The sequence below is a fragment of the Trichomycterus rosablanca genome, chromosome 1 (genome assembly GCF_030014385.1).
Source record: "Trichomycterus rosablanca isolate fTriRos1 chromosome 1, fTriRos1.hap1, whole genome shotgun sequence".
In the NCBI taxonomy this organism is placed as follows: domain Eukaryota; kingdom Metazoa; phylum Chordata; class Actinopteri; order Siluriformes; family Trichomycteridae; genus Trichomycterus; species Trichomycterus rosablanca.
Window position 1 is genome coordinate 5,115,031 of NC_085988.1, and position 25,881 is coordinate 5,140,911.

At 40.7% G+C, this 25,881-nt stretch overlaps 1 protein-coding gene and 2 gene segments (V, D, J or C); 2 read left to right on the forward strand and 1 right to left on the reverse strand.

Moving 5' to 3' along the window:
- The window catches only part of LOC134317488 (Ig kappa chain V region Mem5-like), a 111,669-nt gene that overhangs the window by 29,936 nt on the left and 55,852 nt on the right, over positions 1-25,881 (forward strand).
- LOC134317528 (Ig kappa chain V region Mem5-like) overlaps positions 1-25,881 on the reverse strand; it is an 80,304-nt gene that overhangs the window by 450 nt on the left and 53,973 nt on the right.
- LOC134318106 (zinc finger protein 239-like) lies at positions 107-8,357 on the forward strand (the record flags this gene model as incomplete). The annotated part of the gene is made up of 4 exons (XM_062998865.1): positions 107-155; positions 7,093-7,154; positions 7,254-7,766; positions 7,836-8,357. Coding segments are annotated over exons 1-4 (1,146 nt in total), but the record flags the coding sequence as incomplete, so codon positions are not given.

Sequence of the window (25,881 nt, forward strand, 5' to 3'; positions counted from 1 at the left end):
ACCTTCATCTGTGTTCAATCATCAATGCAGTGCTGCTGCACACTGTTCTCACATCACTGCAGTTCAGTAGAAACATCTGCAAGCTTCTGTTAGCACATATTCAACCATGACCTTCATCTCCATCTTCATCTGCACACTGGCTCTCTGCACTCAAGGTAACACGATGCTTGATGTTCTACTGGTGAGGAGGCTCTGCCATGTGGAGAAGATCCACTAGATGATCTTCAAACTCCACATGGTTCTTCATGTAGTGAACGTCTTTATTCTTCTTATTGTTTTCAGGATCCAGAGGTCAGGTGACTGTGACTCAGAGTCCTGCAGTAAAACATGTTGATCCAGGAGCTTCAGTCACCATCAACTGTAAAACCAGTCCTGCTGTTCCTAGTAGTAGTTATTTACACTGGTATCAGCAGAAACCTGGAGAAGCTCCTAAACTCCTGATCTAGCAGACTAGCAGCAGAGTATCAGGTATTCCAGATCGTTTCGGTGGCAGTGGATCTGGATCTGACTTCACTCTGACCATCAGTAGAATTGAGACTGGAGATGCAGGAGATTATTACTGTCAGAGTTACCATGAGATCAGTGGTAGTGGTGTCTTTACACAGTGTTATATGGTGGTACAAAAACCTGGGTGAGTGGAAGTGTACAGTAACTGCACTGCTGCAGCTGGGACCGACTGCAGGTGCTGAGGGGGAGGATGTGATACAGTACAATCATTCACTCTGTACAGGAAACACCTCACTCACTCACTACTTCTCCTAAATACAAGCTTTATTATTATTAACATAATAACAACCACTTCATCCTGATCAGGGTCACAGTGGTGTAAAGCTGGTGTAGATCACAGACACATTTACTTGCTCATTTAGTCCCTTATGATGTTAATAATCTATTGGTGGACAGATGGAGACACGTTGAGCTGCATTAGTTTATTTGAGAGTCGTTCAGGGATGATGGTGTAGAGAGAAAAGCTGAAGTCCACATACAGAATACAGGTGAACATGTGAGAGCTCCAGATGCTGTAGGATGCAGTTCAGGACCAAAATAATGGTACTCAATAATGGGTGGAGTGGGTCGTGCAGAGCATCAGTCATGGATTTCAGATCATCCAAGATCATGTTTTTAAATCACTTCATGATACTTCAGCTTTGTTGCTTTAGTACACTTTTTAACCAAAGTGTAGAAAATACAGAATATTCAGATCATATTAACATCAGAAGCTCTAAACCTGAGAGGACTTGAGTTTAGAAGAGCTCTTAAAAGAGAATTGAACTGACAGCAAGTTCCAAGATGAAGCAGTAAACCAGAAGATGGTTCAGTTTAATCATACTGCATACTATAGTACAAACTACACTGTAAAACCAAATAAGTTCAGAAAACTCAAAACTTTTGTTTAACTGATTACCTAAGAAAATTTAAGTTTATGTAATATATTTTTTAAGTATACTGTACTTAACAATTATATTTTCAGTGAACTCTTTTTTAGTGTTCATTTTAAGTTTTCTGAACTTATATATAATATTTACAATTTACAATATTTTAAGTTCTACATACTACATTAGTGTTAGTAATATAATTTGATTAAGGTCCACCAACTTAACCATAACAAAATATATGATAGTAGACAACTTATTGCTTTTAGGAAAAAAAGATAAAAGTGTGTCAAACTGCTAGTCAATCTTAGTCAAGATCATTTAAACCAATGAATTAAAAAATGAATGAATTAAAAATTTTAAGCATGTAATTCACAAAACATGAAATAACACCAATGTAAGAATAAGTTATTTATTAAAGTTATAAAACACTTTAAAAACAAACTGCCATTCCAAAGGCAATAACACAAAAAATAGGCTGCCATTCCAAGGCAATAACAACTGTTAGAGCTCGAAATATCTTCTATAATTAAATATTTCACAGTAAACACTCAACAGATAATGACACTGAAAATGTGAAAGAAATTATCTTGAGGTAAACACAAAAGAGCACTTCTCCCCCCCTGAACATCATTTATACCTACACAGTTGTATTGAAAGCAATCAATATATAACCTTAACACCACCTCCTTATTTCTACACACATTGTACATTCTATTAGCTCCACTTACCATATAGGAGCACTTTGTAGTTCTATAATTCCAGACAGTATCCATCTGTTTCTCTGCATACTTTGTTAGCTTCCTTTCATCCTGTTCTTCAATGGTCAGGACCCCACAGGACCACCGCATAGTAGGTATTATTTAGGTGCTGGATGATTCTCAGCACTGCAGTGACACTGACATGGTGGTGGTGTGTTAGTGTGTGTTGTGCTGGTATGAGTGGATCAGACACAGCAGTGCTACTGGAGTGAAACAGATGGAGAAACAGTCTGGAATTGTAGAACTACAATGTGCTTCTACAGGGGTTGGACAAAATAACTGAAACATCTGGTTTTAGACCACAATAATTTATTAGTATGGTGTAGGGCCTCCTTTTGCGGCCAATACAGCGTCAATTCGTCTTGGAAATGACATATACAAGTCCTGCACAGTGGTCAGAGGGATTTTAAGCCATTCTTCTTGCAGGATAGTGGCCAGGTCACTACGTGATGCTGGTGGAGGAAAACGTTTCCTGACTCGCTTCTCCAAAACACCCCAAAGTGGCTCAATAATATTTAGATCTGGTGACTGTGCAGGCCATGGGAGATGTTCAACTTCACTTTCATGTTCATCAAACCAATCTTTCACCAGTCTTGCTGTGTGTATTGGTGCATTGTCATCCTGATACACGGCACCGCCATTGGATGCACATGGTCCTCCAGAATGGTTCGGTAGTCCTTGGCAGTGACGCGCCCATCTAGCACAAGTATTGGGCCAAGGGAATGCCATGATATGGCAGCCCAAACCATCACTGATCCACCCCCATGCTTCACTCTGGGCATGCAACAGTCTGGGTGGTACGCTTCTTTGGGGCTTCTCCACACCGTAACTCTCCCGGATGTGGGGAAAACAGTAAAGGTGGACTCATCAGAGAACAATACATGTTTCACATTGTCCACAGCCCAAGATTTGCGCTCCTTGCACCATTGAAACCGACGTTTGGCATTGGCACGAGTGACCAAAGGTTTGGCTATAGCAGCCCGGCCGTGTATATTGACCCTGTGGAGCTCCCGACGGACAGTTCTGGTGGAAACAGGAGAGTTGAGGTGCACATTTAATTCTGCCGTGATTTGGGCAGCCGTGGTTTTATGTTTTTTGGATACAATCCGGGTTAGCACCCGAACATCCCTTTCAGACAGCTTCCTCTTGCGTCCACAGTTAATCCTGTCGGATGTGGTTTGTCCTTCTTGGTGGTATGCTGACATTACCCTGGATACCGTGGCTCTTGATACATCACAAAGACTTGCTGTCTTGGTCACAGATGCGCCAGCAAGACGTGCACCAACAATTTGTCCTCTTTTGAACTCTGGTATGTCACCCATAATGTTGTGTGCATTGCAATATTTTGAGCAAAACTGTGCTCTTACCCTGCTAATTGAACCTTCACACTCTGCTCTTACTGATGCAATGTGCAATTAATGAAGATTGGCCTCCAGACTGGTCCAATTTAGCCATGAAACCTTCCACACTAAAATGACAGGTGTTTCAGTTATTTTGTCCAACCCCTTGTATGTCTTTATCATAAATTGTGGCTATTCCTCCACCACGACCGCTAAGACGTGGCTTATGTTCATAACTGTAACCCGGAGGAGATGCTTCATTTAAACCTAGATACTCATCAGGTCTAGCCCAGGTCTCAGTTAAACAAAGTGCACTAAGACTATTATCTGTAATTATTTCATTTACAATTACTGTTTTGCATGCAAATGACCTGATATTTAGAAGTCCTAACTTTAGTTTAGCTTTACTATGGTTTTCATGATGCTAATTTAGATAAATTTTAATTAAGTTATTATGACATACTTTTTGATTTAGTTTTGGCTTACACCTGCCACGGTAAATAGACACTGTCTCAACGGTTTGTGACCTAAGGATTCCGGGTGACGTCCGATGGCGACTCGCAGACAGTTGGTTAGGCCTGTTTGTCTGCTGCCTGGTCTTGGCTCTGGATAGTCATTTAACACTATCTGCCGCTACACTAACGCGGTGGTAAAGCCTGTCACCTATGCTGCAAGAAATGCGAGCAGCACTCTCCCACGTGGGGTGGACACCATCCCGCTTCAAAAGACCAGGCCTTTCCTCAAAGGTGGACCAGTTATCTACAAAATCAATGCAGTTTTCTGAGCACCATTTAGACATCCAGCGGTTCAGCGACAACAACCTGCTGTAGGTTTCGCCACTGGGTCGAATCGGTAAGGGGCCAGAGCACACTACTGCCTTAGACATCGACCTAGCTAACTCACACACCTCTTTAACATTACTCTTAGTAACCTCAGACTGCCCTAAGCGAACATCATTAGTGCCGACGTGGATAACAATCTTCGAAAATCTACGATTAGCATTAGCCAGCACTTTCAGATTTGCTCTGATGTCAGGCGCCCTGGCCCCCGGAATACAGGTGACTATGGTCGCTGGTGTCTCTATGGGGGTTGCAATGCGCACGTGTCGGAGCTGAGAATCTCCTATAACCAGAGCACTTACATTAACAGGCTTCTCAGCGGGTGGGTCACTGAGTGGGGAAAACCTGTTGGACACGTGCAACTGAGATGGTCGGTGCTTTGCCCTACGACTATGTCGCCTAGACGTCACCCAGTCGCCCCGCTGTGAGGGCTCTAATGCCGGAGTCTGGGGTTCTACACCTGAACTGCTGGCATTCGGGACTGCTACAGCTGAATCTAAGCACTCACTAGTAGTAGTCTGTTCTAATGCCCGAATGCGCCCTTCTAACACTGAGATCTTCTCCGTCAGACTAACAACTAATCTACACTTATCACATGTAAAGTTATCACTAAACACGGAGAAGGAATAACTGAACATGTTGCACTCGGAACAGGGATATAAAGCTCCTGCTGGGGCCATAATAACAGAGAAAAGTACTTAGCTTTAGTAGATGAGTTGAAGTTGATGTTTATGTTGGTTTCACCGGCGCTTCTGCTGGTAGTCACAGAAAAACGGCTTTAATTCCGGACGAAACAGGCGATGATGAGCTGGAATATAAAACCAACAACCAAACAACACAAACGCGCTTCGTTCGGACAAAACGGCTGTAATTCTAAAGGAAAACGGTGTTTATGCGCTCATGTACAAAACAAACAAACAGAACGCGGTTCCTACAGACAGAAAACGGTTATAACTCCCCACAAAACAAAAGGTGTTTAAGCGCTGAACTACAAAAACAAACAAACACGCTTTGTTTCCGACAAAACCGGCTGTAATTCTAAAGGAAAACGGTGTTTATGCGCTGGTGTACAAAACAAATAAACAGAACGCGCTTCCTAAGAACAGAAAACGGCTTTAATTCCGGACGAAACAGGCGATGATGAGCTGGAATATAAAACCAACAACCAAACAAACACAAACGCACTTCGTTCGGACAAACCGGCTGTAATTCTAAAGGAAAACGGTGTTTATGTGCTGGTGTACAAAATAAATAAACAGAACGCGCTTCCTACGGACAGAAAACGGTTATAACTCCCCACAAAACAAAGGTGTTTAATCGCTAAAATACAAAACACAACCAAACACAAACGTGCTTCGTGCGGACAGAAAGCGGTTTTAATTCTGGATGAATAAGATGTTTATTCGCTGAATTACAAAACAAACTAAAACAGGCTTCGTTCGGATGCCGGTAGCAGAAGTTTTCACAAGCAAGGATTTATGTTAGTAAACACAAGCGCTTTTTTACGATAGACAAAATAACACTCTATATCAACTACGCGCGAAAGATTAACGTTTAAAACATACGTATATAAAAAGTTATTTAGTCACGGTGTCGTGACTGGAATACGACTCGCGTGCTAGAACTTGTACGGGTCAAAATCAAACAAAGGTCGTATACCAAGCTAAATTTTTCACATCCAAACAGGACGTATAACAAGTTGGACTTGTACCAAAGCAGACATATACCGAGGTTCCACTGTATTTAAGGGAAAAAAAACCAGATCTTAGATGTCAATACTGTGAAATAAACATATGGGAGATTTTTTTTAACTAAAGTCAATTATTGATAATTACATTTGATTTCCAATCACTTGCAATGCGTGTTTAAGACAAAGTTTCTGATTCTCAGTGTTTCACATGACAGTGATTTATAAGAGTGTAAGAGACGAAAATCCTGAAAAAAATGGTGTACAGATTTTTAATTGTGTCCATGTGATATAGCCACCACAGTGAATATAACGGTGCTTTATGGTAAATGTCTCAAGTCATCTCATGAATCTGACACAATACAGATTACAGACAGTATAACTGGCATTCTATATCTCCAATAACATTTTACTGTGTTTATTTTATGATAAATCACTGTCAGATGTGTGTAATGCAGGTCTAGGGTCAGTGTAATGGGAGCATGGTTGCCAGACACCTATGGAGGTCATCTTACAGATGGCAACAACAAAAGCGCTTCAATAACCAAAACTAAAAAATATTAACTACATTGGGATTAGCTAAACACTTAAAGCAAACATTAAGAAAATTTATTCAATTTAATATAATCCATTGTCATTTTATTATATATTCATTCATCAAACTCAGATTTTATTGCAGACTTGGCAACCCTGAATATTTGGAGACACTCCCACATGCAGTGACAATGAGCTACTATTGGATATATTCAAACAGACTCATTTGAATAGAATTTTAACTAGTAAAAAAATATTTTCTGATATCAAAAATTGAATTCCTGATATCGAGTAAAGGAGGATTTAAAGCTAAAACGACTTCCCATATTATCCTGCTATAAGGTTCATTTTTTTCTTACACTTGTGAGCACATTTCACTCTAAACTGCTCTGATAAGCCTCTGATTTTATTGTTCCTGTAACACGTTTCCCTGCCTGGATCCGGTACAATTTGTACTTGACTTTTTTATTATTTTTTTATTCCCTTTTTGACTTTTACTAACAATGTTTATTATTTATAATGTTACAAATATTGATTCAGTATTGTTTTCTGTTTCAGAAATGAACAACCATCTCCACGATCACATGAAGAGCTGCAGTGATGTTAAATATGATGCGCTGGTGAAGATTAAGACTGAACGTGAGAACCTGACGCCCACCAGAAGCTCCAGTAATCAGCAAACGTCCTCTGGTCCTGTCAGCATTAACACGTCTCACCAGGGGAAACAGCAAGAAGGAAACATCTGCTCACAGTGTGGGAAGAGCTTCAGGTTCCAGAGTGATCTCAAACAACACCAGCGCATTCACACTGGAGAGAAACCGTATCAGTGCTCACAGTGTGGGAAGAGCTTCAGGTCCACGAGTAATCTAAAAAAACACCAGCGCATTCACACTGGAGAAAAACCGTATCAGTGCTCACAGTGTGGGAAGAGTTTTAATCAACAGAGTAATCTCAAAACACACCAGCGCATTCACACTGGAAAGAAACCGTATCAGTGCTCACATTGTGGGAAGAGCTTTGGTTTCCAGTGTGAACTCAAAATACACCAGCGCATTCACACTGGAGAGAAACCCTATCAGTGCTCACAGTGTGGGAAAAGTTTTAATAGTCGGAGTCATGTCAAAACACACCAGCGCATTCACACTGGAGAGAAACCGTACCAGTGCTCACAGTGTGGAAAGAGTTTTAATAGACAGAATCATTTCAAACAACACCAGCGCATTCACAGTGAAGTGAAACCGTATCAGTGCTCACAGTGTGGGAAGAGTTTTATTGCACAAAATATTCTCACAACCCACCAGCGCATTCACACTGGAGAGAAACCGTATCAGTGCTCACAGTGTGGGAAGAGTTTTAATCAACAGAGTAATCTCAAAATACACCAGCGCATTCACACTGGAGAGAAACCGTATCAGTGCTCACAGTGTGGAAAGAGTTTTAATACACAGAGTTATCTCAAAACCCACCAGCGCATTCACACTGGAGAGAAACCATATCAGTGTTCACAGTGTGGGAAGAGTTTTAATCAACAGAGTGGTCTTAAAACACACCAGCGCATTCACAGTGGAGAGAAACCATATCAGTGTTCACAGTGTGGGAAAAGTTTTATGAGACAGAATTATCTCCAACAACACCAGCGCATTCACACTGGAGAGAAACCGTATCAGTGCTCACAGTGTGGGAAGAGTTTTAATCAACAGAGTGATCTCAAAACCCACCAGCGCATTCACACTGGTGAGAAACCCTATCAGTGCTCACAGTGTGGGAAGAGTTTTAATACTCCGAGTGGTCTCAAAACCCACCAGCGCATTCACACTGGTGAGAAACCATATCAGTGTTCACAGTGTGGAAAGAGTTTTGCTAATTTAACAAATTTTAAGAAACACAAGTGTGACACTTTGAATTGTACCGAATAAACAAACGGTAATTTCTTTGGGAATGTGGTACAAACCAAGTGTTCCTATTAATGTAGCAGCAGCTGTAATGTTTAGTATGTGCAGCTGTTTCTTTTTATTTTAATAAATGAACCCACAGTCTCTGCAGTCGGGTGGTACAGTGGCTTAAGAGGGTTTCCTCACACCTCCCAAAAACATACCAGTATGTGGACTGACTGATATAAATCCTTCTTGTGAGTGAGTGAAAGTTTTCCTTTAAAATTCTACATGTAAAAGCTCCTTTTTTTTACTTTAAATAATCTTTAAAACATTTTCTTTTATAAATGTGGAATATTTTGTGGTCACTGATTTTTTATGTTTTTATTGTATTTAGTTTTTCTATTGAAATAAACATTAGTGATGTTGCAGGTTTATAATGAATTAATATGATTGTAATGGTAATAATAGCAGTTTTATTTTAATAAAGAGATATTTGATATGTTGCTGTTATTAGTGTCACTTCTCTATAAATGTGGCTATGAAATAAAAATGCTTTAGCCTAACTGCAGCGGTGCTAGCACACAGACTTAGGCTAAGCATATGTTTCTGGCTGGTGAAGGCGTCAGGCTCTTTCAGATTGCTGAAATCAAACTGGAGTAAAACTCTACTGAAGGACACCTGAGAGGACTTCTAACTGTAGTGACCAGCTTGAAACAGCAACTTACAGAGAACTTAGACTTGTGAAGACGAACACTAAACCGAGTCGTTCTAAAGGTTTAAATTTAATTCGGTGGATCTCGGAAGATTCTTTTTTTCTAGACCTCAACTTCTCTTCCACACGTTTCTTTTCCTTTCTTCCCTGAACTGGGTAAGGTATTTTTGTTGCTCTGAAAGAGGGCAGACTTTTGGCATCTCTAGCTAAAGAAACTAGTAAAAAGAAAAGAAGGTAAGAGCCAATAAAAGAGCACAAAATAAAAAATAAATAGCCAAAAATGGCCAGAGCAGATGTGGTGGCAGCCTACCTCACTGGCATCAGCTTCTAGAACCAAGGATTAGATGGTTAAAAGAAGATCGTAATGGTAAAAGGGTGCCGTACAACTGGGATATGACCAGTAAAGTGGCAGAGGAATCAGCTAGTAAAATACTTGGTGTAGACAGAGGAACAAAGTAAAAGAGACTTCGAGGTGGAAGTGCAAAAAAAATTAACTTGCCAAAAAATAACTGGTATCTCCAGAAAGGTGAAGAGAGTGGACAGAAGTACGAGGAGATGTGGAGTAAGGCAGAGAGAGGAGTGATGAAGGCTGAGTAAAGGATGTATGGTGAGCTGAATAAGAAGTTGGAGACTAAGGAAGGTAATTGGAGGGATTTACCAGACAGTAGAACAGAGTTAGAATAATAAAGGATGCAGACGGGAATGTGCTGATAAATGAGGACAGTGTTCTGAGAAGATGGAAGGAGTTTATTGAGATGATGATGAATGAAGAAAGCTGGAGAGAGAAGGTTGGAGAACGTACAGATAGTGAGCCAGAGAGTGCCTTGGATTAGCAAGGAGGAAGTGAGGGCAGCTAAAAAGAAAATGAAGAGTGGAAAGGCAGTTGGCTCAGATCACATGGTGAAGACATGAAGATGTTTAGGAGAGATGGTTGTGGAGTTTTTAAGCAGATGAACAAAATGATGGAATGTACGAGGATGCCTGAGGAGTGAAGAGGAAGCGAAATTGTTCCAGTTTTTAAGAATCAGGGTGATGTGAAGAGCTGCAGCATCTACAGAGGAATAAAGTTCATCAACCTCAGCATGAAGATCTGGAGAAGAGAAAAAAAAAACTAGGTTGAGAAGATAGGTGAGGATTTGTGAGCAGCATTATGGTGTGTTGATGGAGAAGTAGTGGAAGGCCGGACTCAGAGCTGGTCCATGATGCAGTTCCCCCTCCACTTTGAACCTCACTGCTGGTCTTCATATGATACGGTGTTAAGGGCAGGAATGAGGAAGGACGGACTACATGACTGGTGAGGTCTGGTACGGTGTAGGACCTGAAGGCGGTGGCACTGACTAAAATACAGGAGAGGGAGTTGGAGGTGGCAGAGATGAAGATGCTGCAGAGATGAAGATGCTGCAGAGATGAAGAACAAGTTCATTAGAGGTGCAGCACAGGAAGGATATTTCAGAGACAAAGTTAGTGAGGTGAGTTTGAGATGTTTGAGATGTTCAGAGGAGAAATAAAAGTTACATGAGGAGAAGAGTTGTGAGCATGGAGCCACCAGGCAGGAGTAGTAGAGGAACACCAAAGAGGAGGTTTTAGGGTGTGGTGAAGGAGGAACGCAGGAGTAGTAGAGGAACACCAGAGAGGAGGTTTTAGGATGTGGTGAAGGAGGAACGCAGGAGTAGTAGAGGAACACCAGAGAGGAGGTTTTAGGATGTGGTGAAGGAGGAACGCAGGAGTAGTAGAGGAACACCAGAGAGGAGGTTTTAGGATGTGACGAAGGAGGAACGCAGGAGTAGTAGAGGAACACCAGAGAGGAGGTTTTAGGATGTGGTGAAGGAGGAACGCAGGAGTAGTAGAGGAACACCAGAGAGGAGGTTTAGGATGTGGTGAAGGAGGAACGCAGGAGTAGTAGAGGAGCACCAGATAGGAGGTTTAGGATGTGGTGAAGGAGGAACGCAGGAGTAGTAGAGGAGCACCAGAGAGGAGGTTTAGGATGTGGTGAAGGAGGAATGCAGGAGTAGTAGAGGAGCACCAGAGAGGAGGTTTAGGATGTGGTGAAAGAGGAATGCAGGAGTAGTAGAGGAGCACCAGAGAGGAGGTTTAGGATGTGGTGAAGGAGGAACGCAGGAGTAGTAGAGGAGCACCAGAGAGGAGGTTTAGGATGTGGTGAAGGAGGAATGCAGGAGTAGTAGAGGAACACCAGAGAGGAGGTTTAGGATGTGGTGAAGGAGGAATGCAGGAGTAGTAGAGGAACACCAGAGAGGAGGTTTAGGATGTGGTGAAGGAGGAATGCAGGAGTAATAGAGGAACACCAGAGAGGAGGTTTAGGATGTGGTGAAGGAGGAATGCAGGAGTAGTAGAGGAGCACCAGAGAGGAGGTTTAGGATGTGGTGAAGGAGGAATGCAGGAGTAGTAGAGGATCACCAGAGAGGAGGTTTAGGATGTGGTGAAGGAGGAATGCAGGAGTAGTAGAGGAACACCAGAGAGGAGGTTTAGGATGTGGTGAAGGAGGAATGCAGGAGTAGTAGAGGATCACCAGAGAGGAGGTTTAGGATGTGGTGAAGGAGGAATGCAGGAGTAGTAGAGGAGCACCAGAGAGGAGGTTTTAGGATGTGGTGAAGGAGGAATGCAGGAGTAGTAGAGGAACACCAGAGAGGAGGTTTAGGATGTGGTGAAGGAGGAACGCAGGAGTAGTAGAGGAACACCAGAGAGGAGGTTTAGGATGTGGTGAAGGAGGAATGCAGGAGTAGTAGAGGAGCACCAGAGAGGAGGTTTAGGATGTGGTGAAGCAGGAATGCAGGAGTAGTAGAGGAACACCAGAGAGGAGGTTTAGGATGTGGTGAAGGAGGAATGCAGGAGTAGTAGAGGATCACCAGAGAGGAGGTTTAGGATGTGGTGAAGGAGGAATGCAGGAGTAGTAGAGGAACACCAGAGAGGAGGTTTAGGATGTGGTGAAGGAGGAACGCAGGAGTAGTAGAGGAACACCAGAGAGGAGGTTTAGGATGTGGTGAAGGAGGAATGCAGGAGTAGTAGAGGAACACCAGAGAGGAGGTTTAGGATGTGGTGAAGGAGGAACGCAGGAGTAGTAGAGGAACACCAGAGAGGAGGTTTAGGATGTGGTGAAGGAGGAATGCAGGAGTAGTAGAGGAGCACCAGAGAGCAGGTTTAGGATGTGGTGAAGGAGGAATGCAGGAGTAGTAGAGGAACACCAGGGAGGAGGTTTTAGGATGTGGTGAAGGAGGAATGCAGGAGTAGTAGAGGAGCACCAGAGAGGAGGTTTTAGGATGTGGTGAAGGAGGAATGCAGGAGTAGTAGAGGAGCACCAGAGAGGAGGTTTAGGATGTGGTGAAGGAGGAACGCAGGAGGTTGATGTGATGGAGGAGGAGGTTCAAGACAGGACGAGATACCGAAGTGCATCACAGAAATGATCCTGATATTCATCACAGCTGAAGAGACTCGATATTCTCTAAACTCTCTCCAGTTTAAAGCTGCAGCTACTTTCTTACCTAATAGCATCTGAGTCCATGATGATGTAAAGCTTGCTCGATTGTGGACAGTGTCAGTCATGTTTCAGCAGCTTCTAACTCATGGCAGACTCATTATTATTAATCTGTCATCATATCTGAGGTAAATGTTAATGTTCCCAATATGGCTGACCACACTGAATTGTGTTAGCATACATGCTAAGTCTAAATTCTGTCATTGTAGCTAAATAAAAAACATTAGTTATCTGTCATCATATCTGAGGTAAATGTTAATGTACTCAATATGGCTGACCACACTGAATTGTGTTAGCATACATGCTAAGTCTAAATTCTGCTATTGTAGCTAAATAAAAAACGTTATTAGTTATCTGTCATCATATCTGAGGTAAATGTTAATGTTCTCAATATGGCTGACCACACTGAATTGTTTTAGCATACATGCTAAGTCTAAATTCCGTCATTGTAGCTCAACAAAAACCGTTATTAGTTATCTGCCATAAGATAATCCTTTATTAGTCCCTTAGTGGGGAAATTCACAGTGTTGCAGCAGCGAAGGGACAGTAAAGCACAAAAAATAGACAATAAAAAGTACAGTGTATAACAATAATAATAAAAATAAATATATTTGAAAAAATATTTACAAATAATTACAAATAATTGCACATGGGAAAAAGTTGCACATTGTTATGAATAATAATTTAAAGTGTGTGTGTGATCTGTCTGGAGCAGTGCTGGTTATACAGTCTAACAGCAGCTGGAAGGAAGGACCTACGATACCGCTCCTTCACACATTTAGGGTGAAGCAGCCGGTCACTGAAGGAGCTGCCCAGTGCTGCCAGAGTCTCATGCATGGGGTGGGAGTCGTTCTCCAGCATGGATGCCAGCTTGTTATAAAGTTATAAATATGCTGAAGTTATGAATAAAAAACAGTTTTTTTATTATGTAATACAAAGTAAAAGTGTCAGTTTAAAAGTTGTAGTGTGTAATGTGGGTTACACTTGATAAAATACAACTTGTTTTGGAGCAATTTGATGAATATTTTAAAAGCTATTGAAGTTATTAATATGCTGAATACTTTAAATTCTATTGAAGTTATGAATAAAAATCAGGTTTTTATTATGTAATACAAAGTAAAAGTGTCAGTCTCTGCTTGTTAAGTGTGATGGCACGAACGATGTTAGGACCATTTCTGGGGCCAAACGCAACTTTACTCCCAATCGCAAACGACTATGGCTGAACCTGTGAACCTTTTTACCTTTACTTCTTTCTTTAGTGAGGCACCTTTGAGGGTTAAAAAAGGTCTAAACTCTTTTAACTCACTCAAATAGAGTGATGAGTGTAAGTGTTCTTCCAGGTGGTATATTCAAGGGTAGAGTCCAGGCATCCATGAAAAAGATGATTTACGAAGTTGAGCTGAGTTAGAAGGTAGACGGATTAGCCAGGTTCGCTAATTAGCATTTAAAGATGATATGTCATGTTCTGACTGAGGTATTTGTATAATAAATGCACAGGACTGCTATAACTTTGGACGTAAATGATGAAAACCTAAATATGAAGGCTTTTGTGGGATTAGTAAAGTTAATAGCTAATGATCTGCCACTTCGTAGCTAGGTAGTGCTAGCGCTACAGAAATATCTTTAGGCTGCTATTTTAAATACAGCACTGATAAGGTCTTGAAGATGTGTTAGAGACAGCGAGGATTAAATTTTGTTCAATATAGGTGCATGTTGAGGGTCAGTCAGTGAGGTACAGCACCTGCGAGTGCCCAATCGGCAGAGACAAGTGCCCTCATATGGCAGCCTTGTTGATTTGGGTTGAGAGAAACGTGTCCTGCACTGACCTGGAATGCTCGTGGAAGAGGGCGAAGACATCGAAAACGGACGAAATTGCAGCCAAGCGGGTGTCTGAGATGACACCATCCACAACACGAGGTTAGTAATTAATTTGCAAGTGATGCTGATGTTGCGTGGTTTATTTGCTTAACGCTAGGTGGATTAAAGCAGTGTTTTCCCTAACCCGGTCCTAGAGGACCCCTTGCCCTTCACATTTTAGTTTTTACCCTGCTCCCAACACACCTGATCCAACTAATCAGCTGATTAACAAATCCCTTTTGGAGACGAAGCTGGTATGGTAGAGCAAGAAACTACTAAAATGTGCAGGGGTCCTCCAAGACCACTGGGTTAAAGCCGTTGTGAGAATAAATAGTATTTATTAAACAATGCTAACATAGTCACATTGTTCTGTGGTATTACTGAACAATCATGAATTTAAGCTTTATCTTCATATTGACATTTTAGTTGGCCAGACAGAGATCTTTTCTGAATCCTTAAAATATTGTTAATCTGATATACTGCATGAAGAGTGTGGTGTACACTGTGAGTTTAAAAGACGGTTGGTAGTATTACTTATTTTATTTCAGCTGGAATCAAAAGACCTGTCACACAGGAGGACAAAGAATGGGCACTGGCATCTTTGTCACAACTTGGGCGTTTCATTGGAATGGGGTGGATTTTGAGTCCTGAACCGCCTCAGGTACGAATTCTGTCTCTTGCAGTTTGATTTGCCCACCATGTTTCCAGAAACATCACGTGCTATGTTAAGTCATTAACGATTTGGTCATTATGCAATTTAGCAGATGATGAGAAGCAGCAGATCGAGGCAGCAACAGTTGGGTAAGCAAAGAACCCTTTATGGTAAGAAAGTGCATTAATAAAAACTGCTGTGGCCCTGGGAACTCAATGCACTGCAACATACAATGTATGCAGATAGACAAAACACAAATTAAGAATATATCAATTTGACAACCTATGCACTTCATTTAGAAAACATGCTGCAAATTCATATGTTGTGATGTGTTGTCTGAATTTGCTGCAGATTTTCTAAATGCTTTGTATGGGCTGTCGGGTAGATGTTTTCTTGATTTGCTTTCATTTTATGTCTAAAGTATTTGCATGTTTTCTTAAGTCATAATGCATTGAGCTCTTAGCATCACTGTACAAAATAAGATACAAGCTGAAATAATACAAAACTAGTAATTGCAACTTGCCTTTTTTTAAAATAACAGGTCGGCATTTCGCAAGAAACGTATCACGGCAAGCAACTTTGGTGTGGTCATGGCAGCAGTCAAGCGGAAGTCTTACCCCCCCCCCCCCCCCCCCCCCTTATTCAAAACCCTGCTTGGCCATTACAATGTCAAAGACGGATCTAAAGTAAGAAGTGGATAAGTGATTTAACTTATCAGTGTATCTAAGATTAAGTGACAATTTTTGTGTTTTTATTAAAGGCATGTGATTGGGGAATCCTCCATGAGCCAAAGGCAAAGCAGCAGTACACAGAGCGCACTGGTGTCGGTATCCAGGAGAGGGGACTGTTCCTGTCTGATAGAGGCCTGCTTGGTGGATCTCCAGATGGGACAGTATCTGGAGATTGCATTATTGAGGTGAAATGTCCATGGTCGGCCAGAACCAAGACTATTCTGCAGGCAGCAGAGAGTCAGGACTTTTTTCTGGAGTTGGAGGAGGTGACTGGTTCCCTAACACTAAAACCAACTCACCACTATTGGCATCAGATCCAGGGCAACCTACACCTGACTAGAGCTAACTGTTGTCATCTGCTTGTATGGACTCCTTTTGACTTTGTGATTCTGCCAGTGCTCGTAGACCCAACATGGGTGGTTAACATTGACATCCTGGAAACATTTTATAAAGAGTGTTTCCTACCACACATTCTGTCACAGACTTAATTAATTTGCATTTGTAATTTATTGGACAAATTGATTAATTAAATTGATTAATTTATAATTAATAATAAATTATGTATTGTATAATTTATATATGTTTTATATATATTATTATAATTATAATACTTAATAAATAGACTTTAGCACTGACCTGTTGAAGCAATATGAGACACAGCACTGTGTTATATTGATAATACGAGGGACCCGGATGTGATGTTTCATGAGGTCGATACATCACGTCTTAACAAGCCCATAGGCTAGGCTTAAACTTAGAAAGGTTTTAATGTAAAAAGGTTTAAATTGTGGCTGAAATCGAAGTAAAAATAAATAAACAGACACAAGGAGAATGGTTTTACTGTTGTGCTTTATTAGTTTTATTAGTGCACACATTGATCTTCAGTATTTACCCAGAACACCTTTCTGAGGTCGACGTGGAGCTTTTTCACGTTTACAGTAAACAGCACCCGGTTCTGTTCTTCTGATTTTGCGGCCGCGATCTCGAGTGCCTTGTGTGATCTTCTTCTCTTGCATTGTGTCCTCTGGGTCACCTCGACCTATCAGCTGCTTTCTTTCCTCATCCAGAGGTTGGTCATGTTTCAGCACAACAGTGGTTGAGTCCTTCTCATCAGGGTGGACATTCTTCATCTCAACGACCTCAGCTTTTGCTTTCACGTGCACCTCGTTTATCATTTCAGATCCTAAAATAAAATAATGATATAGATCAGATCCCACAGTGGCTTCAGTATGTGGACGCATGTTGATCTTTTTTACTTTTATTTACCGTAATTATCCTTCTTTTTGTAATTTATCTTCCGGCTGCGTCCCCGGGTTCCTCTCCTGGTCTTTTTTCTCCTGCCGTGTTCTCTGGTGATACCACCATCATCACCTTTGCTGAATAAATCAGCTTCAGTGTCTCTTCCGCTCTCCTCAGACTCAATCAGGCTGGTTTTCTCCAGGTTCTTTAGGGCTTCAGCCTCAGCCTCGAGCTCTCTGACAGGCAGAAGCATCTCAGCAACGTCCCCAGTTTCATCCAGGCTGGTGTTAACCAGGACTTCAGGCTCAGCTTCGAGCTCTCTGACAGGCAGAAGCATCTCAGCATCACCCTTGGTCTCATCCAGGCTGGTGTTAACCAGGGCTTCAGGCTCAGCTTTGAGCTCTCTGACAGGCAGAAGCATCTCAGCAACGTCCCCGATTTCATCCAGGCTGGTGTTAACTTCAGGCTCAGCTTTGAGCTCTCTGACAAGCAGAAGCATCTCAGCATCACCCCTGGTCTTACCCAGGCTGACATCCATGGTCTCATCCAGGCTGAACAGAGAATTGGCCTCAGAGTTGAGCTCTTCCTCAGGCTAGAGCATGTCAGTTTCAATCCTGGTCTCATCCAGGATGACGTCTCTAGTCTCATCCAGGCTGATATTTGTCAGAGATTTGGCCTCAGCTTTGAGCTCTTTCTCAGCCAGGAGCATCTCAGTATTGCCCCTGGTCTCATCCAGGCTGGAGTGTAGCTCCAGACCCTCGTCCCCTTCTGGCTGCTGGGGCACTTGGCCCTCCAAAGCCTCCTTCAGCATCTTTCTTGCTTTGGGCTTACGGTTCTTCTTAAAGATATTCTTCCACTTTTTCTTTCCCTTTTTCTTGTCTGCAGAAGAAAGATTATCATCCCAGGGTTTATCCAGGCTGATATAACTGGGCTTATCCAGGGGATGTATATCAGAGAATCGGCCTCCGAATCGAGCTCTTCCTCAATTAAGAGCATGTAAATATTGTGCCTGGTCTTATCCAGGCTGGAGCATAGCTCCAGACCCTCATCCCCTTTTGGCCCTCCAGAGCCTCCTTCAGCAGCTTTCCTGCTTTAGGCTTACGGTTCCTCTTGAAGATGTTCTTCCACTTTTTCTTCTCTTTTGCCTCGTTTATGTTGGGCATCTCCGGCTCGGCGAAGCTGGAAGAGCCCTGGCAAAATATCGGAAACCAAGTGAACAGATGATCTATAATCGCAACTGTTCTCTTCGCTGTCTAAACACAGAATGATGAGAATGCAGTAGCGCGCTGCCTTATATACACTTCTACAGGTATGACATCACAGTAGAATAAATAAAATAATCATTTAAAACATATTTCTGATTACATGTAACATTTTCCAAACAGATGAGACGCTCGCAGATTAAAAAGTTAAAGCGTGGTTTATTAAAGAAGATGATCTGTCAAGTGGGGGCTGATTGGTTGGCGTAATCACATAATCAGCAATTGTATTTTGGGAAATGTCGTCCAGAAAGTAGGCAGATCCATGCTTGAAGACTGACTAGGGGCAGCTGCTTGGTTAAGAGGCGTGACATTACACAGGGTGTCTTTGTTTGTACTTTTTAATGTGAAACTTTTAAAACAAAATTTGCATTAATTTTTCACAGCCCAATAATACATGAAACTGTACCAAATAGATAATTCAGTTCATTTAAATTCTTACTGTCTCTCAGAGTAATTGTACTGTGTTTTATTTATCAGTCCAATCTCAGTACAGAGATCAGATTCTCCAGTACTCAGCTGTATCTCCATGAAGAGTGATAGATCTATGGATCTTCCTCTGTGGTTTAGACATATAGATCCTTTATCTGGACCCATGTAAGAGCTCCTCACAGTTCAGTATATAATGTGTATAGTGTGTGTGTGTGTGTGTGTGTGTGTGTATTGTTTATATAATCTAATCTATACAGTGGGGAAAATAAGTATTTGATACACTGCAGATTTTGCAAGTTTTCCCACCTACAAAGAATGGAGAGGCCTGTAATTTTTATCGTAGGAACACTTGAGAGACAGAATCTTAAAAAATCCAGATAATCACATTGTATGATTTTTAAATAATTAATTTGCATTTTATTGCATGAAATAAGTATTTGATACAATGGAAAAACAGAACTTAATATTTGGTACAGAAACCTTTACAGAGGTCAGACGTTTCCTGTAGTTCTTGACCAAGTTTGCACACACTGCAGCAGGGATTTTGGCCCACTCCTCCATACAGATCTTCTCCAGATCTTTCAGGTTTCGGGGCTGTCGCTGGGCAACATTGAGTTTCAGCTTCCTCCAAAGATTTTCTATTGGGTTCAGGTCTGGAGACTGGCTAGGCCACTCCAGGACCTTGAAATGCTTCTTACGGAGCCACTCCTTAGTTGCCCTGGCTGTGTGTTTCGGGTCATTGTCATGCTGGAAGACCCAGCCACGACCCATCTTCAATGCTCTTACTGAGGGAAGGAGGTTGTTGGCCAAAATCTTGCTATACATGACCCCATCCATCCTCCCTTCAATACGATGCAGTCGTCCCGGGATTACACATCCCCTTTGCAGAAAAGCACCCCAAAGTATGATGTTTTTCAAGGCTGGAATGGGCTACATTTGGCAGCCCTTTATTACTTACTTTAGAGATCTCCCCGAGTTGGTGGTTGGGGGGGTAACCCCTTTTTATTGTATGTTTTTTTATTGTATGTATATTTATATAGATGTCTGTATTTGTGTTTCCAATCTTACTTCGAAAAGAGATGACTTTTGTATGACTTTGATATGTATTTTATGCTTTTGCTGTTCATCAATAAAAAGATCGGGGGGGGGGGGGGGTTGATATGAGTCATTTCTGAAATGTTTTAGCTGGAACTGATTTGTAGGTGTGGATGTTTGTGTTTGTTTTTACTGTGTTTGTGTGTGTGTGTAACCTGTTCTACCTGAAACTCGACTCTACATGTTTGTTTTTGATACTGAAAGTATTTAAAGCGTCTCTGAAATGTTTTCGTTGGAAGTGTATTTATTATAATTTATTATTTAGAAATAAATAATTTATTATTAAAGTATTTACAGCATTTCTGAAATGTTTTCGCTGGAACTGATTTGTAGGTGTGGATGTTTGTGTTTGTTTTTACTGTGTTTGTGTCTTGATACTGAAAGTATTTGGAGCGTCCACACCTTCACACAGAACATTTTTATAACAGAGATACAAAAAAGATCTGTAATTATTGTACAGAGCAAATTCAGATAAATAAAAAAATAAAGGTGGTCCTATAATGTTTTGATTATGAGTTATTATATATGGTGCTACACTGTTTATATATATGTGGCTTTCTCCCTGTTATAAAGGGTTTGCTTAAACTTTTCAGTAGAATTTCGGAAGGATTTTCAGGATAGATATTTGGGATATGGGGGGTGGGGAGATTTATCTGTTATGTTTTTTTTTTTGGGTGCCCCTCCCCTTGCTCTCTCTCTCATCATCTGCCAATTTATCACATTTGTCAGATTACCTTGTGCCCAATTAATTTCCTGATCAGTTTTTATAATGAACCGGAAAGTAGATCACGAGGTTAGGTTCATTTCCTAACATGTTAAGGGACTGCAGTCTCCTCTTAAAAATGTGAAAGTATTTTCCCATCTTAAACAGATGAACGCAGACATTGTTTTTCTCCAGGGAAACACATCTGTCCAAAGTTGAACACACCAAGATTCTGCGCTAAACTTGCTCCTCTTTTATTGGAAATGTTTAATGAATCCTTTCAATATGGTAGACTACCGCCAACAATAACTCAAGCTACTATTGCAATTTTGTTAAAGAAAGATAAAGACCCCACTTCTTGTAATTCTTACAGACCGATAAGCCTTTTGTGTTGCAAACATAAAATTTTAGCCAAAATACTGGCCAAGTGTATTGAAAACATCTTACCGTTGATTTTTTTCATTGAGTGGGATTATATGTTTTTCATTTTGGTTGAATTTGGGTTTGGAGACCGGCTTATCTCCTGGGTTAAATTGCTCTACACCTCACCACAGGCAAGTGTAAGCACTAATTCGATTTGTTCCCCTTGTTTCCCCTATATCGTGGGACTCGCCAGGGTTGTCTTTTATCCCTGTTGCTTTTCGCCTTGGCATTGGAGCCCTTGTTTATTGCCCTTTGGTATTCTAAGACAAGATTTAGAGAGTAAAATCTCCCTTTATGCTGATGTCTTATTGCTGTACCTCAGAGACCCCCTGGAAACTATTCCAGTAGTTGAATCCATACTGAAAGAGTTTGGCGCTTTTCAGGATATAAATTAAACTTTCAAAAAAGTGAGTGCTTTTCCTTTTTTTAACTCATGCTGCCATCCCTTTCCGTGTTTTACCAGAGGGTTTTAGGTACTTGGGTATCAACGTCACTGATAACATGCCCACCATCCTGCGTGCAAATTTTTCCCTTAATTGCTAAAATGTACGGCGATGTTCAGAGATGGAATTCTCTCCTGCTTTCTGAGTTCAATGTGAAAAAAAAAATAGGTAGGATATTCATTTTTAATTTTAATGCCTTCCTGTATACCTGCCCAAATCTTTCTTTAAAGGTATTGATGAGACCATCACCAGTTTTCTTTGGTCAGGAAAGGTTCCTCAGATCAGGAGGTGGTCTATCCTACAGAAACCCAGAACGGATGGCGAATTAGCACTCCCCATTTTTTTTTTTCCATTACTACTTGGCTGCCAATGCCCAAAAGATCTGCTTTTGGCTTCATTTACCAGATACAGGATGGTGTAGACTAGAATCTTTGTCCTGCCATTCTACCTCCCTGTCTGCCTTGGTTTTTTCATCTCTGCCGTTGTCCCAACAACGACACACAAGACAATCCTGTGGTTCTGTTGACGTTGAGAATTTAGGCTCAGCTTAGAGGCTTAAGCAAATCTCAAGCTGCTTCAGAGCTGACTCCTATTAGTCAAAATCACTTGTTTACTCCTTCTCTAACTGACTCCACCTTCTTACAATGGTCTAAAATGGTTGATCACTAGCTTTCGTGACATGTACGAGGACAATGTTTTCTGTAGTTTTGAAAAGTTAGGTACCAAATTCAACCTCCCCCCCACAAATTTCTTCCGCTACTCACAAGTCCGCCCAAACACTTTTCACTTCTTTTACCCTAAAGCCAGAGAATAGACCCTGGGAGGCGGTATAAAAACTGAAACCTGACTCAAAAGGCTTGCTATCAAAAATAAATAATTGCATAGCGACTCCCCGTCTGGAGGTGGATTTCGATTGTTATTAGCCAGACGAAGGATTCTCTTGAGCTGGAAGTCGCTGTGGCTAAAGGATATAATTGTTTCTCTTAATCTGGAGAAGATTAAGTTTAACCTGAGGAGCTCTGCAAATAAATTTGATAAGATTTGGCAGCCCTTCATTACTTACTTAAGAGATCTTCCTGAGTTGGTGGTCGGGGGGAGTGGAGGGGTAACTCTTTTTTATTGTATGTTTTTTTTTATTGTTTGTATATTTACAAACAATGATAGCTCGGGGCCAGTGATAGCTCGGTGGTTAAGGTACTGGACTAGTAAGCAGAAGGTTGCCGGTTCAAGCCCCGCCACCACCAAGTTGCCACTGTTGGGTCCCTAAGCAAGGCCCTTAACCCTCAATTGCTCATCGTGTTCCGCTCATTGTGTAAGTCGCTTTGGATAAAAGCGTCTGCTAAATGCTGAAAATGTAAAATGTATTTATATGTATGTCTGTATTTGTATTTTTAATCTCCCTTTGAAAAGAGATGACTTTTGTATGACTGTGATATGTATGTTATGCTTTCGCTGTTAAGACATCAATAAAAAGATTTCTGAAATGTTTTTGCTGGAACTGATTTTTAGGTGTGAATGTTCGTGTTTGTTTCCTTCTGTTTTACTGCCGGAAGTGTTTTCTTATGAAGCTTGACTCTACCTGTTTCTTCTTAATACCGAAAGTATTTGGAGCATCCACACACAACATTTTTATGAGAGAGATACAAAAAAGATCTGTAATAATTGTACAGACCAAATGCAGATAAATAAAACTATAAAAATCTTGTATGATTTAATTTAAAGATGCAAAACATTTACAGCATTGAGCGGACGCTTTTATCCAAAAGGACTTACAGTATACAGTCTAAGCAAATGAGGGTTAAGGGGCTTGCTCAAGGGTCCAACACTGGTGTGGTTTGAACCAGCAGCCTATTATTATAATGAGACAGAAACATGGGTAATAGATTTATTTTAAAATGTGAGGTGTAAATAAATTCAAGTATCCAAAACTATTTATTTACTGCTGTCAGATGTTTGTGTATAAAATTTTAACCGCTGTAATACCAGATTCATATTCAAGGTTCTTTCTTCTCGTTCTCAATAATTAAACATAAATTAATAAAATTTCAACTCACTCTGCAGTGAACAAGAAACAACATCAAATTAAATGTTCTTAAAAAGTTCCTCCGTGGTTTTCCGGGTTATGTCAGAGCCAGAGTAGACGTGTGGTGGCACCGCTCCTGCAGACTGCACACATTTCGTTAATATAAAGCATCTTCTACCTGTTTTTGAATAGTAACAAGTAGGAGATAAGTTACAGAATTATATCTGTATACGTGATGTAACGCAATTTGAAAGAAAAAACTACTTTGAAAACGACTTCTGGAACCCAAACATCCGCCATTGAGCGAATGTTTTCAGCTAAAACAGCTACAACGGGTAATGCTAATATGGGCACAGAGCATCATTGCTCTCCTTCAGGGGGCCCGATGTGTCCCCGTTCCGCTAGTACAGGGGTGTCAGAACTCACGGCCCGCGGGCCAGATCCGGCCCGCCACGTCATTTTCATCCGGCCCGCGAGAGGTTTAACGACTGTATGATTGTTGTGATGGTTCGAGTCATTACAGAGACGCACTTATAATTTAATGAGTTTAATTTAACTCCTGCGCCTTTAAGAGACAACTGGTGTCATCGTAGTCATGGCAACTAACTTTAACCTTCGCTGAGAAGCCATGTGACTTTTACGCCAGAAGAACGCAGGGTAGCGTAGTCAGTAACGTAAACAATAATAATAAATACAGATAATTATTTTGCTGTATAATACAGAAGCATTGTTTGTAGTGGCGTTTATATTCTCAGTTGTTTGTAAATGTTTACTGAGTATACCACAGTGTTTTAGTTACAAATTTACCGTAATTAACTGTTACCTTTACTATAGCAATAAGTATCTTATTAATAAGTATCAAAATGCTAACTCATTAGCGCTATTTTATGTTTGGTTAAATCTTATAGTGTACCAGATGTAACACTTAACTACAGCTGTGAGCTTTTACTGTATTTGTATTTTTGTACTGTATTGTTTTTATTGTTTGTATTTTTACTTCATTTTGATGCACACAGTGTATCACACAGCTGGGAAGCAAATAAAACCGACTGTATTCTGAAGAGAGCTGTCTGTCTGTCTGTCTGTCTGTCTGTCCAGCTGAGAAAGGGGGATAAGTTATTAGTGAGTGCAGAATAATTGTCTTAAAATACACTGTAAAATCCTAAATAAACTGCATCTTTCAAAATGCATGCTGATTTTGTGACCTGCAAAGTGACACAGCCGGCCAGTAGATGATGCTAAGAAATATTTACACATAATTCTAAAATGTACAAGAAGATAATTATGAAAATTAAGCAGAAGGAGAAAATTTTATGAAAGTGAAAACAAGTTTGTGCTTTAGGAAGAAAAACTGGTGCATCTCTTGTGCTATGAGGCCGTGTCTGTGGTAAAGGAGGACAATATAAATGCAGAATTCAGCCTCTAAGACAGACTGCAATCACAGAAGGATACGTTACAGTCGGCCCTTTGAGGGCCACCATAATGACGATGTGGCCCTCGGTGAAAATGAGTTTGACACCCCTGGGCTAGTACATCAGAGGAAGAAGCCTTTAAAAAAAAGCCTTCAGTTTAAGCCTTTAAAAATCTTGTTCTAGATCACAATGGCAGCTCCATTATTTTTTTCAGGTTTTCTTTTTCAAATTCCTGTTTTACTTGTCAATGTTTACGCCCCAAATTGGGATGATGTAGCTTTTATGAATGGGCTTCTCTTTCCTGACCTGGATACACATAAAATTATTTTTGGAGGTGATCTTAATTGTGTTGTGAATCCCTTGCTTGATCTTGCACTATGATCTCTAACTCAATTGATTTTTTTTAGCTACTAATAAATCCGAACTAATATCCAACTCCATCTTGTGAGAATCGCTGAAGGCAATTTTAAGGGTTAAAATTATTTCATATGCGGCGTATGAGAGAAGGAAGAGATTAAAACGGATGGGGGACCTGTCCATATCTATATCAACAGATTATATATATAGATTATATATAGACATATATATTATATATATTTATAGACATACAGATAGTGACTCCCCGTCTGGAGGCAGATTTCGCAATCAGGGCCAAATGGGAAGAAGTTTTGGGGTGGAGTTAAGAGAGGAGTGGTGGTCAAGAGCCTTAAAAATGAGCCGTTTCTGAGATGTTTGTTCTTGATACTGAAAGTATATGGAGCGTCCACACCTTCACACAGAGCCTTAAAATCATAAAAAATATTTTGTTTCTACCTGAGAGAAAACAGATTTATTTCTTACAGCAGACCATTTTATTATAAAAATAAGATAATTAATGAAGGTTTTCAGTATCAGGACATAGTTCTGGTAACTCTCTGTCTTCAGTAGCATCAGTTTATATGTTTAATTATTGTACAGACACTTATTATCAGCTAAACACATTATGGTGAATAATATATTTAA